We start from the raw sequence: 14,053 nt of genomic DNA on the forward strand, positions 1-14,053 counted from the left end.
ACCGCCTGGCCCACCCCCTGGTGTGGACATCAGCCCCTGGAGGAAGGCAACAAGGATTTTTGTGTAGCTTTGGTGTACCTATCCGGGGTGTAGGGTGTGGTGGTGTTATGACCTGTGACTCCTGGCTTGCCCAGGGCGTCACACATCCTCTTCCCCTCCATCTATAGCTGTCACAGGGATGTGTTCGAAGAATGCCAGTTACGTCTTACACCACCTGCGATGGACACGCCAACATCAGCTGCCAGTTGCTGAAAGGCCAGCGGCCTGTATAGCTATTGTGGTGCAGGGAGCCGGTGGTTCTCTTTGCCGCATTACATTTTAACTGATTATGTGTCTGATGCACACTCAGCGTATAACGTTGCTAGCATTGGTGGGTTCCCAGGCTCCACGGACCTGGTCGCGGTTGAACCCTTTGCGACTGTAGTTGTTATGCCACTGCTGATATTATACAAACATGAGAACTAATACCTTTATCAGCGGATTAGCAGAAAGCAGTAACGTATCTGTAGTCACACTGGCGAAAGATCTTAATAATATATTTCTCCAGAGATAGTGGATAGTGATGTGGTTTATTGCTATACAGCCAACACTTACATTTAGCTTTTATTTAATAACCATTACAATTTAAAGATTAAACCTGCCGCTCCTGTCTATGTACCATGACTAAAAGAAGTATCATACGCGGATATAAAACGGCTTTTGTCCCGCTGCCGATGCCTGTGGCTACAGAGAGAATGATATAAGTGAAATTTACATGCCGACTATAAGATGCTGATGAAAGATCCAGCTGTGTAATAGCTTAGTGATTCACAAAAGAATCATCGCCGGTCGGGTAGGTACGAGGTTACCAAATAAGAGATGTGTACGCTGTTCTTCTACTTCACTTGAAGCTCGGTCATGCATCCCCAGGATTTTCCAGAAGTTAGAATTACTTTCAAAGGTACCTAAGAAGACATGAATGTCGGGTTATTATAAGGCTATACACCAAAATATATCAGTGAAAGATGTACAAATACTAAAAGTTATTTTTGGGGGTTTCAATATTTTTTTAATATTTTTTTTTTTTTAAACAGTGAGACCGCTCTTTATATGTCCAAATAAATCCCCAAAATATTTTTTTTCTTTTTTTTGTACTATTTTCTAATTATTCTGAGAAAAATCTAAGAAAAATTAGATATTTAGCATATATAAATGGCCATTTGTATATCTGCCCAGTTGCCCTTTCACGGCATATCTCGTAACTGGGTCCCTACACTATGCTGAAGCCTCTCTCTGGGTTAAAAACCTCCTGTGTATGGGCACGTAGGAACCTGCTATATAGGATAAGATTACCTGTGGCTTGTATTTTATGTTATGTTCAGTTATGCACCTGTTCACACCTCAGTTTGGTGAGTGCCGTCAGTCTTTTTGTCTATATTATGAGGGTCATACCTTCTGACCGTGCACCCCTTTCCCAGTTGCCACAGGTAATCTTATCCTATATAGCAGGTTCCCACTTGCCCATACACAGGAGGTTTTTAACCCAGAGAGAGGCTTCAGCATAGTGTAGGTATCCAGTTACGAGATATGCCGTGAAGGGGTAAACTGGGCAGATATACAAATGGCCATTTATATATGCTAAATATCTAATTTTTCTTAGATTTTCCTTAGCAGTAATGCAGGTCCATGTTCACACATTCATGGTTTTCATACTTTAGCATTATCAGAGTGGAAACTGTCTTTTTTTGTATTTTATGTTCAGTTATGCACCTGTTCACACCTCAGTTTGGTGAGTGCCCTCAGTCTTTTGTCTATAACCTTTTACAAGCAACTATGACCTCCTTTTCCACCTCTTCCAGTTTAACCTTTTACATGCAACTATGACCTCCTTTCCTCCTTTATAAGCAGCAGTGTTTTCCTCCATTCTCTGGTCTAAATAAAGCACCACGGTGACATCTTACTACATGACTGTTAAATACAATATTCTGTGTAAAATAAAGTTCAGGTTCCCGGCTGAAGGTGAGGAACCTATTTCGCCTGATTTGCATTTAGCTAATTCACTGCGCATTAGAATACATCGGTGAATTAATTCACCATGTTTGCGATTGATTATCTTTTGGTGAATTTATGAGAAAAAAGGGGATATTGATTCTTCCACTTATATTTTGGTCCAGCGAGTTGACAAAATAGCAAAACAGGACATTCAGATGCTGAATGGAATCAGGGTCTCTTCCCCTTATAGAGAAGAGAATCTCATAAGATTGTAGTAAAAGGAAAAGGAAAACCTTGATACCTATAATACTGTGAGAAATAATCTGATTTACTAATGACTTACAGTACAGACCAAAAGTTTGGACACACCTTCTCATTCAAAGAGTTTTCTTTATTTTCAGGACTCTGAAAATTGTAGATTCACATTGAAGGCATCAAAACTATGAATTAAAACATGTGGAATGAAATACTTCAAGTGTGAAACAACTGAAAATATGTCTTATATTCTAGGTTCTTAAAAGTAGCCACCTTTTGCTTTGATTACTGCTTTGCACTCTCTTGGCATTCTCTTGATGAGCTTCAAGAGGTAGTCACCGGAAATGGTTTTCCAACAGTCTTGAAGGAGTTCCCAGAGATGCTTAGCACTTGTTGGCCCTTTTGCCTTCACTCTGTGGTCCAGCTCACCCCAAACCATCTCGATTGGGTTCAGGTCTGGTGACTGTGGAGGCCAGGTCATCTGGCGTAGCACCTCATCACTCTCCTTCTTAGTCAAATAGCCCTTACACAGCCTGGAGGTGTGTTTGGGGTCATTGTCCTGTTGAAAAATAAATGATGGTCCAACTAAACGCACACCGGATGGAATAGCACGCCGCTGCAAGATGCTGTGGTAGCCATGCTGGTTCAGTATGCCTTCAATTTTGTATAAATCCCCAACAATGTCACCAGCAAAGCACCCCCACTATCACACCTCCTCCTCCATGCTCCACGGTGGGAACCAGCCATGTAGAGTCCATCCGTTCACCTTTTCTACAAAGACACGGTGGTTGGATCCAAAGATCTCACATTTGGACTCATTAGACCAAAGCACAGATTTCCACTGGTCTAATGTCCATTCCCTGTGTTCTTTAGCCCAAACAAGTCTCTTCTGCTTGTTGCCTGTCCTTACCAGTGGTTTCCTAGCAGCTATTTTCCCATGAAGGCCTGCTGCACAAAGTCTCCTCTTAACAGTTGTTCTAGAGATGAGAAGGTGTGTCCAAACTTTTGGTCTGTACTGTGTATATTTATAAATGTCCCTTTTAATGTTGCCATAAGCTGTAGACTGTCACGTTTTGCTCTTGCACTTGTAGCAGTGTTTTTACCTTTAGATGAACATCGTCGGCGTGTTGTAAAGATTCCATTATGTGTTTAACAACTTCTAGGAACAAAGGAGAAACACACTTATTCAATAAATGCACTGCGCAATATATATTAACCTAAAGATGTTCTCCCATTAGTTTGACTGACATAACTTGTTAAATGAAGTGGCAGAAGTGCTAGGAAAGCACAGTGCGGTGTCACCTTGTCTCCAGATTGTATCCAGGCTGTCTCATGAACGGTTAGTACATTCAGTCGACAGTCATGCATTGCAGTGTAGCTGACAGGTGGCGCCTTCCTAACACTGCAACCAGCAGAACACTATGATTTGACATTAGCTTTTTCATTAGACATTGATGGCAATTACTAGACCAATGTCTGTGATGTGACAGCCTCTAATGCCCAATAAATGAGAGTTTTCAGAAATGCATGTTGAAAGGTATTGTCATGGGTGTCTAGCTATAGAAAGTCACAGCGTTTGGCTGCGCAAACTTCTCCCTAACCTCCTATTATTTCTGCTTGGTTTTCATCCTTTTCCCTTTAGGACCCTGAGGAGTCCCTCAGTCTTTTAGCTGCTATTTCATCAGCACTTGCCTGGTGTCTTTATATAACTTTACTTACTATTACTCTGTGCTGATGATAGTTCTAACATCCTACGGATCCTGAGTGCAAGCAGTTGGCTTGCATTTTGCTGTCCCTCTCCCTTTATCTACTTTGAGATACAGTAAGTTGTTTGTTGTTTCCCCCTGTTTATTATCCCTGAGTGTCCTTAAGCGCCTAGTGGGGTTGACGAAGAGCTCATCCAATCCGTTCCCTACCTAGGACCCAGATCAGGGTCACCCTGGAGTCTGGTATCCAGCTCTTTGCATTAGTGCAGAACCTCTAGGGTGGTGAAAATACCAGGGAACAGTGGTAGGCTTTGTCAGGGGTCACCATCTCCCCCTTCCCTTGACACAGAGTTTCCCTACCTTTCCCTTTCACCATTTGCTGGGTACTTCCCTGTACCTAGCATGACAGGTATGCAAAAAATAAAGTTGCTTAGTGTTTTAGGTTGATCATAACCAGGTTACGTTTCCTCAAACTAATAGGGGTTTTGGTATTTTAAATGTGGTGCTCTTCACTAGTGATGAGCGAGCATGCTTGTCACTACTCGGTACTCGCACGAGTATCACTGTACTCGGGCTGCTCGGCGGGGACCGAGTAATCTCGCGATACTCGTGCTTTACTCGTGGTCTTCATTTCTGCATGTTGGCGCTCTTTTGAGAGCCAGCCCTCATGCAGGGATTGGCTGGCAGACCACTGCAATGCCACAGCCCTGTTAGTTGTGGAATTGCAGTGATTGGCCGGCCTGCACAGCGTCACCGAGCCTTTATATCGGCCGGCGCGCTGTGCTCTGCTCACAGCTATTCTGACAGTGAGTGTAGGGAGAGTGTCGCTGATTCAGGGAAAGCTTTGCGGCCCTTTATAGCTTTTTCAGTTGCAGGCTGCAAACAGTGTGACCAAAAGTCCTTCTCAGGACTATTCTAGTTGTATACAGGCAGGCAGGGTATAGCCAGGTCGGAGTACAGTAGCAGAGTCCTTCTCAGGACTATTGTTGCTATATACAGGCAGGGTATAGCCAGGTCTGAATACAGGCTAGTGACCAAAAGAGTCCTTGTCAGGACTATTGTAGCAGTATACAGGCAGGCAGGCAGGCAGGGTAGTGGTGACCGTATACCAGCCTTCATATCTGGGGCTGGTGTACACAGTGTAAAACAGTCCAGATAGTGTCTGACTTGTCTGTACTGTAATTGTCGCTCCCCAAAAAAACCTGTTAGTAGGTTATTATTGCGTCCGTGCTTGGTTTTTAAAACCGCACGTGTGTGCCTGTTGGTGGCAGCGTACAGGTGCACTGGTGTGCGTTTACCAAACTATTATATAACGCACAAGTGTAGTGTATAATACACGTCAGTCAGCAGTGGCTGATAGTGTCAGAGTTCTTAATTTTTGCTCCTAAAACCTGTGTTAGGTTATTATTGCGTCCGTGCTTGGTTTTTAAAACCGCACGTGTGTGCCTGTCGGTGGCAGCGTACAGGTGCACTTGTGTGCAATTTCCAGAAACTTTGATATAACGCACAAGTAGTGAATATACACGTCAGCAGTGCACAGCATTGCAAAATGCGCAAGGGCATTGGCAAGGAACAAGGAAGTGGACGTGATGGTGGTGCAGGCAGAGGCCGAGGTCGTGGGCAAGCTCTAATTTCGCCACAACAAAGGGCCACATCTAGTCGCTCGCACGTCCTGTCCCAAATTCTTGGGGACCGCAGCAGTACACCGCTCTTGAACCAAGACCAGTGTCAACAGGTTGTTAGTTGGATAGCGGATAATGCTTCCAGTCAGATTGGCACCACCACAAACACTCTGTCTTCCACACGGTCAAGTGTCAGTAGCCGTGATACTGCACCGCACATTTCTGAACCTGATCCTCCTTCCTACCACCAGGCTGAGTACACGTCCTCCTCGGACATTAATGATCCCACACTTGGACACTCGGAAGAGCTGTTCACGTTTCCATTCACACATTCTGGCCTCTCGCCAGCTCATATTGAAGTGGGTCATGAGGAGATCGTCTGTACAGATGGCCAAATATTTGAGCAGCCACGTTCTCACGAAGTTGGCAACGTGTCTCAACAAGTGGTGGACGATGATGAGACACAATTGTCAGCAAGTCAGGAGGAGGAGCAGGGTGCGGAAGAGGAAGACGACGTGGTGGATGATCCAGTAACTGACCCAACCTGGCAGGAGGATATGCAGAGCGAGGACAGCAGTGCACAGGGGGAGGGAGGCGTAGCATCACAACAGGCAGTAAGAAGCAGGGTGGTGGCCCCAGGCAGAAGTCAGGCAACCGTTCCCCGGAACAACACGACGACACAAGGTGCCTGGTCCAAATGTTAGGTCTTCACGAGTCTGGCAGTTTTTTAAGTTGGATCCAGATGATTCAAAAAAGGCCATTTGCAACACCTGCCGTGCCAGCATCAGCAGGGGTACCAAAACTAGCAGCCTGACCACCACCAGCATGATCAGGCACATGTCAGCCAAGCACCCGACTTTGTGGGAAGTACAACAGAGTCGAGGAGCAGTGCTTGCTGATGTCACTGCTACGTCTTCGCTGGTTGTGCATGCGAGCCAATCCTCTGTCCATGCTGCCTGCGAACAAGCCTCCTCCACTCCTGCACCTACAGTTGCCTACGCAGAAAGAACACCATCATCAAGCACGTCCTTGTCCCAGCGCAGCGTTCAGTTATCCATTCAGCAAACCTTTGAACGCAGGCGCAAATACACTGCCAACACCCCACATGCCACAGTTCTAAATGCTAACATTTCGCGACTGCTTGCGCTGGAAATGTTGCCTTTTAGGCTGGTGGAGACAGAAGCATTCCGTGACCTGATGGCGGCAGCTGTCCCACGTTACTCGGTCCCCAGCCGCCACTATTTCTCCCGGTGTGCCGTCCCCGCGTTGCATAACCACGTGTCACAAAACATCACACGTGCCCTGAACAACGCTGTTTCACCCAAGGTCCACCTAACCACAGACACGTGGACAAGTGCTTGTGGGCAAGGCCGCTACATCTCGTTGACGGCACACTGGGTTAATATTGTGGAAGCTGGGACCCAGTCTGAGCGAGGGACGCAACACGTCCTTCCCACACCAAGGTTTGCAGGCCCTACCTCAGTCAGTGTTTCACCCACACTCTACAGCTCCGGAATGTCATGCTCTTCAGCCTCCTCCTCCTCCTGCGCATCCTCATCCACTGTGCCCTCCACACCAGTCACAAGCTGGAAGCACTGCAGCACTGCCTCGGCGAAGCGGCAACAGGCTGTGCTGAAGCTAATCTGCATAGGTGACAAACCCCACAATGCAGAAGAGCTGTGGACAGCTCTGAAACAGCAGGCAGATCACTGGCTCACACCTCTGAACCTAAAGCCAGGAAAGGTCGTTTGTGACAATGGCCGGAACCTGGTGGCGGCTTTGAGGCGAGGCCAGCTGACACATGTTCCATGCGTGGCCCATGTGCTCAACCTCGTGGTTCAGCGGTTTATAAAGTCATACCCAGAGCTGTCTGATCTGCTGGTAAAAGTTCGCCGCCTGTCTGCACATTTTCGAAAGTCACCTACTGCTTCAGCCGGCCTTGCCGGCTTTCAGCGCCGTTTGCATCTTCCGGCTCACAGACTGGTGTGTGATGTCCCCACGCGTTGGAATTCAACTCTGCACATGTTGGTCAGGATATGTGAGCAGAAGAGGGCAGTTGTTGAGTACCTGCATCACCTAAGCCGTCGGGAAATGGGTCAAACTCCACACATAACACCTGAGGAGTGGAGATGGATGTCAGACCTATGTACCATCCTCCAAAACTTTGAGGACTCCACCAAGATGGTGAGTGGTGATGACGCCATTATTAGCGTCACCATACCGCTACTCTGCCTTCTAAAACGGTCCCTGCTGAAAAACAAACATGATGCATTGCAGGCGGAGCGCGATGAGTTGCAGCAAGAAACAGTAGTGGGTGTGGGTGATAACACACAGCCCAGCCTCGTCTCATCACAACGTGCAGTGGAGGACTATGACGAGGAGGAGGATGAAGACATGGAGCAACTCTCCGGCCAAATTGAGGATATGACATGCACACCAGTCATATCCTCGATTCAGCGTGGCTGGCCAGAGGACAGGGTAGATGAGGAGGAGGAGGAGGAGGAGGAGGAGGAGGAGGAGGACAGCATGTTCAGTCATCTTGTTGGTCAGGCTACTGAAGTCCTGGCTGTTAAGAGTCTGGCGCACATGGCTGACTTTATGGTAAGCTGCCTGTCTCGTGACCCTCGCATTAAGAACATCTTGGCCGACAATCATTACTGGTTGGTAACACTGTTAGACCCACGCTACAAGGAGAACTTTTTGTCTCTTATTCCCGTGGAGGAGAGGTCAACCAAAATGCAGCAGTTTCGGAAGGCCATACTCACGGAAGTAGGCAAAGCATTCCCCTCACAAAACGCTAGCGGCATAGGTCAGGAATCAGTGGACAACCGAGGCGTACAGCCGAGAGAGGCACAAGTCCAATCCGCCAGAGGTAGGGGAACAGTCTTTAAGATGTGGGACAGTTTTCTCAGCCCCTCACGTACCACAGCCCCTGAGGTGCGGGGTAGTGCCACAAGAAATCCTAAGTTTGCCCAGATGCTGAAGGAGTACCTTGCAGATCGAACAACTGTACTCCGACATTCCTCTGTGCCTTACAATTATTGGGTATCCAAGCTGGACACGTGGCATGAATTGGCTCTCTACGCCTTGGAAGTCCTGGCCTGCCCTGCTGCTAGCGTTTTGTCAGAGCGTGTTTTTAGTGCCGCAGGTGGAATCATTACAGATAAACGCACCCGCCTGTCAACTGAAAATGCTGACAGGCTGACTCTGATAAAGATGAACAAGGGTTGGATTGGGCCAGACTTCACCACACCACCAGCAAATGAGAGCGGAATTTAAAGTTTGCCATGTACCTCCACTCACCCATGGGTACACTTCTCGACTTTGGATAATCGCTGGACTGCTCCTCCTTCTCCTCATGCGCCATCATGATGACCGTTACAATAGTTAGGTCTTTGTTTCAGGTATACCCCCAGTGGTAAATTTTTTCGCCCATTCTTTGCAGAATGGACATTACAACGACAGGAGACCCGCTCCTTTGCAATGGGAACAATGTTTTGAGGCCCTCATGCACGTCTCTACCCAGGGACAATGTGGAGCCTCCCAATTTTTGGCTGCCCTGGCAAAGGGCTATACTGAAATAGACCCACTTCGTTACAATGGGCACTTCAGGTTTAAAGGCCATCATGCACGTCTCTACCCAGGGACAATGTGGAGCCTCCCAATTTTTGGCTGCCCTGGCAAAGGGCTATACTGAAATAGACCCACTTCGTTACAATGGGCACTTCAGGTTTAAAGGCCATCATGCACGTCTCTACCCAGGGACAATGTGGAGCCTCCCAATTTTTGGCTGCCCTGGCAAAGGGCTATACTGAAATAGACCCACTTCCTTACAATGGGCACTTCAGGTTTAAAGGCCATCATGCACGTCTCTACCCAGGGACAATGTGGAGCCTCCCAATTTTTGGCTGCCCTGCCTAAGGGCTATACTATAATACACCCACTTCCTGACAATGGACACTTAATGTTTTGAGGCCCTCATGCACGTCTCTACCCAGGGACAATGTGGAGCCTCCCAATTTTTGGCTGCCCTGGCAAAGGGCTATACTGAAATAGACCCACTTCCTTACAATGGGCACTTCAGGTTTAAAGGCCATCATGCACGTCTCTATCCAGGGACAATGTGGAGCCTCCCAATTTTTGGCTGCCCTGCCTAAGGGCTATACTGAAATACACCCACTTCCTTAAAATGGACACTTAATGTTTTGAGGCCCTCATGCACGTCTCTACCCAGGGACAATGTGGAGCCTCCCAATTTTTGGCTGCCCTGGCAAAGGGCTATACTGAAATAGACCCACTTCGTTACAATGGGCACTTCAGGTTTAAAGGCCATCATGCACGTCTCTACCCAGGGACAATGTGGAGCCTCCCAATTTTTGGCTGCCCTGGCAAAGGGCTATACTGAAATAGACCCACTTCGTTACAATGGGCACTTCAGGTTTAAAGGCCATCATGCACGTCTCTACCCAGGGACAATGTGGAGCCTCCCAATTTTTGGCTGCCCTGGCAAAGGGCTATACTGAAATAGACCCACTTCCTTACAATGGGCACTTCAGGTTTAAAGGCCATCATGCACGTCTCTACCCAGGGACAATGTGGAGCCTCCCAATTTTTGGCTGCCCTGCCTAAGGGCTATACTATAATACACCCACTTCCTGACAATGGACACTTAATGTTTTGAGGCCCTCATGCACGTCTCTACCCAGGGACAATGTGGAGCCTCCCAATTTTTGGCTGCCCTGCCTAAGGGCTATACTATAATACACCCACTTCCTGACAATGGACACTTAATGTTTTGAGGCCCTCATGCACGTCTGTATGCAGGGGCATTGGTGAACCTCACAATTTAGGACTGCCCTGGCAAAGGAAAATACTACAAAGACTCACTTCCTCAAAATGGGCACATTAGACTCAAGAGGCCTTCATGTACGTCTCTTCTCAGGGACATCGGAGTGCCACACAATGTTTTCACGTAAAATCTTTCATGTATTGATCTCAAAAAGTAACATACACCAGCTCTATCTCACTATTGGGTATGTGCCCTTAACATTTCCGCCATGAAAAATCATTTTGGGGTCATTTTGGAAGGTTTTCTGGTGAGTCCGTAAAAATGGCGTAAAACGCGGACAAAATTGTTCACAGCTGTGACTTTTGAGTGATAAATGCTTCAAGGGGTCTTCCCCATGCTGTTGCCATGTCATTTGAGCACTCTTCTGAGACTTTTGTGACATTTTTAGGGTTTCTCCATGCTGCCGGGAGGTCATTTCACAAAAATACTCGGGTCTCCCATAGGATAACATTGGGCTCGTTGCTCGGGCCGAGTACACGAGTATCTTGGGAGGCTCGGCCCGAGCTTCGAGCACCCGAGCTTTTTAGTACTCGCTCATCACTACTCTTCACTATAGATCTTCTGTGGTTGAAGTATATATACAGCGGGTGAAAAAAGTATTGAACACGTCACCAATTTACTAAGTAAATATATTTCTAAAGCAGCTAATGACATGAATTTCTCACCATATGCTAGAAACTACCCATCCAATCCACACAGGAAAATAAATCAAACCATAGATGTCCATATATTTAGTGATGTGTAATGTTCAGAAATAACACAGGGAAAAGTATTGAACATGCTTAGTGAAATGGATTTATTACTTTGTACAAAAGCCTCTGTTGGTCATGAAGCCTCAGGACGCCTCCTGTATGTAGATGCTAGTCGCATGAATTGCTCAGGTGTGATTTTGGCCCATTTATCCACAGAAACACTTCACATCCTGAAACATCTATAGGCGCCTTCTATTAACTCTGAGCTTGAGTTCCTTCTATAAATGTTCTAGATGGATTCAGCTCTGCTGATCGGCTCGGCCATTCTAGCCGCTTTATATTATTTCTATGAAACCAATTGAGAGTTTCCTTGGTCGTGTGTTTGGGATCATTTTCTTGCAGAAGTGTCCAACCTCATTACATCTTCATCATCCTGATTCATAGCAACAGATTTATATCAAGAATGTCTAGGTGAATTTGTGGCGCCCCTGAGGCTTCAGTCGCCACAGGGCATTGCATTTCATTTAAAGTGCGATGCTTGGACTCAGGTGATGAAGGAGTTAATCAATGGTGTTGTTTTCTCACTTACAAAACATCCAGCTATGAGTCACCACTTACACAGGAAGCCACTAAGAGTCATCCCAAGGGTGGGGGCACTGAGTAAGAGACACACAAACCTTTTTTTACTTCAGATCAGTCTGGGAGCAGGAGAGAGCAGACAGCCTTAAGAGAGGACCTGGTGGACGTTGTCCCAGGACCAGGGGCCACAACACCGCACGGAGTCTGCAGGAATGAGACTGGAATAGGGCGAGAGGCGACCGGTGGAGATGGTGAGACAGAAGAGAAATGGTAGCTGAGGTCGAGCCTAACCGTTCCCATAGTGCAAGCGCAGTCGGGGTGCAGAGACCTCGGTTGGGAAAAACTTCATGGACTCTAACAAATCTGCAGGGGATGGGGATTTCATGTCCCATCGTCCCCCACCCACTTTCCCGGAGCACAGTGACATCGGATCCGGGGTCGGGTTTAAAGCCAGGCCCCATGGTGAGGACCAGCATCACCTGAACACGGGACGGGACACTTAACACGAACAGTGGGGTCCCCAAGTTGCTTCAGGCCACGGGGAGCCGCGAATGAGCGCAAGGAGTAAGGTCTCACACATTTCCACAGACACCGGTGATTGCCTCTGATTCACCCGGGACCGGCTGGAGTCCATCCATGGTGGCGGAAAGCGGCACCTTCAGGGAACTTTAAGAACTGTGAGTAAAAACAACTTTGAACCAGAGCCCCGGTGTCATCCTTGTCATTGCCGACGCCGCTGCCCCGCGCTTCGGCGTCATCAGCTGTTCCCACCGCTCTCATCCTCCCTGGGGCTCACTCCACCTGTGGGGAGCTGGACTATATGGGCTGCGTTAACATCAGCACCGGAGGAGAGCAACATCTCGCAGCGGCAGCGGATCCCTGGCCGCACACCATGAGTGGCGCTGCAAAGCATCCCTCATTCCCATCCAACACCGCTCCTGGAAGAGGAAAAATCGCAGGAAGGGTCTGCGGCAGAGGAGGCCGAGTGTCACGCGTAAAGCTGCTACCCAGGGACAGAGGACTACTGTTACCCTGTACGCTAGAGAACCCTGACTTGCCCTCAAGCCACGGGTACGCTTTAAGGTAGCGAGGCATGACCCTCTGACCTGTCCTTGGCTCCTACCTGGACCCTGGTCTAGAGACCCCCTACCTGTTCAGCGGGATGCCTCCAGGGGACAACACCAAAAATAAAATAGAAATAACAAAAACTACAATCGCTTCTGCAAACTACTCCTTGTCTGCAGAAGGCTACTGGAACAAGGAAAAGGTACGACCACACACACACACAGTCTGTCTCTGTAAACTGAAGAAAGAAAATAACCAGTACTGTGTGAAGGATGCTGGGACCTTTTAAAGGCCCAGTCTAATTGGTAACTTAGAGCACCTGAGGGAATGCCTCCAAGCAAACTTGCAAAACCAGCATTAACCCCTCAGATGCTAAAAGGAAAAAAACATCCATTTAAATCAGGACGAGTCTCGCTGGAAAGAGACCAGCGTGTCAGTCCCCCCCCCCACCCCCCACCCATTAACAAGCGGTCAATGGATGCTCAGGATCAGGCACAACCACCCGACTGAGAAGGGGAGGACTAACGCGAACTGCATAAAAAAACGGAAACCCTGAAGAGGCAACAACTCTCCGAAGTCAGAAGACCGGAAAAACCGCGTAGGCATCAAGCATGGGGGACAACTGCAACCGGACCCTTGAGGGGCACAACACCTCAGCCACACAATACGGACCCAGAAACCCCGAGCCAACCACCCCAGACTGACCCAGCTACTGGATGGCACTAGCGGGCAGCCAAACGCAGTCACCCACAACCAGGTCTGGATCCGTCCGTTTATTATTTCTGCCTCGCTGTCTGCGACGGCACATGCGACCCACAGACACGGTACTCACAGGCATCCCCACAAACTCACTACCCGGAAGTGTAGTAGTAGCAGAGTGGACAGAAACACTCAGGCCACCCTCCTCCCTGGACCTGAGGGAGAAAATTCCACTGGAGATGCCAAGGAGCAAGACGCACCAGGGAAACTTGCCATAGAGACCTTGCACTCAGGCAGGCAGACAGAAGCCTGAGGAGTGGGAAGCTTTTCCTCTCTGCGTCCCGGAGGGGAAGCAGCCGGGAGAGAGGGAAAGATGGAGGACACCAGCGTGACACCGACACCCCAGTCACCGCTGCAACCGGTGACACGCTTGCCAGGGACCCTTCATCCTCCTTTCTTCCATCCCTCTTTACACCTTGCACCCGCTTGTTTGTCTTATTCATGTAGCCGACGGGGCCACGGAGCTAGGTCAGGCCAGTCACAGCAACCCCACAAAACCACTGTCCCGGTGACGAGTAACCCCTTAGGCCCCGTGGGGCACTACACATTCATCTA

At 48.2% G+C, this 14,053-nt stretch overlaps 1 protein-coding gene across 1 annotated transcript in view; it reads right to left on the minus strand.

The window, feature by feature from the left end:
* Nucleotides 1–560: 560 nt before the first annotated feature.
* Nucleotides 561–14,053, minus strand: part of POLN (DNA polymerase nu) — a 270,736-nt gene continuing 257,243 nt past the window's right edge. The window contains exons 21-22 of the mRNA XM_075332945.1: nucleotides 3,330–3,385; nucleotides 561–944 (exon numbers count right to left, since the gene is read on the minus strand). Of these exons, the coding sequence (XP_075189060.1) occupies nucleotides 876–944; nucleotides 3,330–3,385 (125 nt within the window). The 3' untranslated portion in view covers nucleotides 561–875. The remainder of the gene's footprint in view (nucleotides 945–3,329; nucleotides 3,386–14,053) is intronic.

Source organism: Anomaloglossus baeobatrachus, chromosome 1 (assembly GCF_048569485.1).
Source record: "Anomaloglossus baeobatrachus isolate aAnoBae1 chromosome 1, aAnoBae1.hap1, whole genome shotgun sequence".
Taxonomy (NCBI): domain Eukaryota; kingdom Metazoa; phylum Chordata; class Amphibia; order Anura; family Aromobatidae; genus Anomaloglossus; species Anomaloglossus baeobatrachus.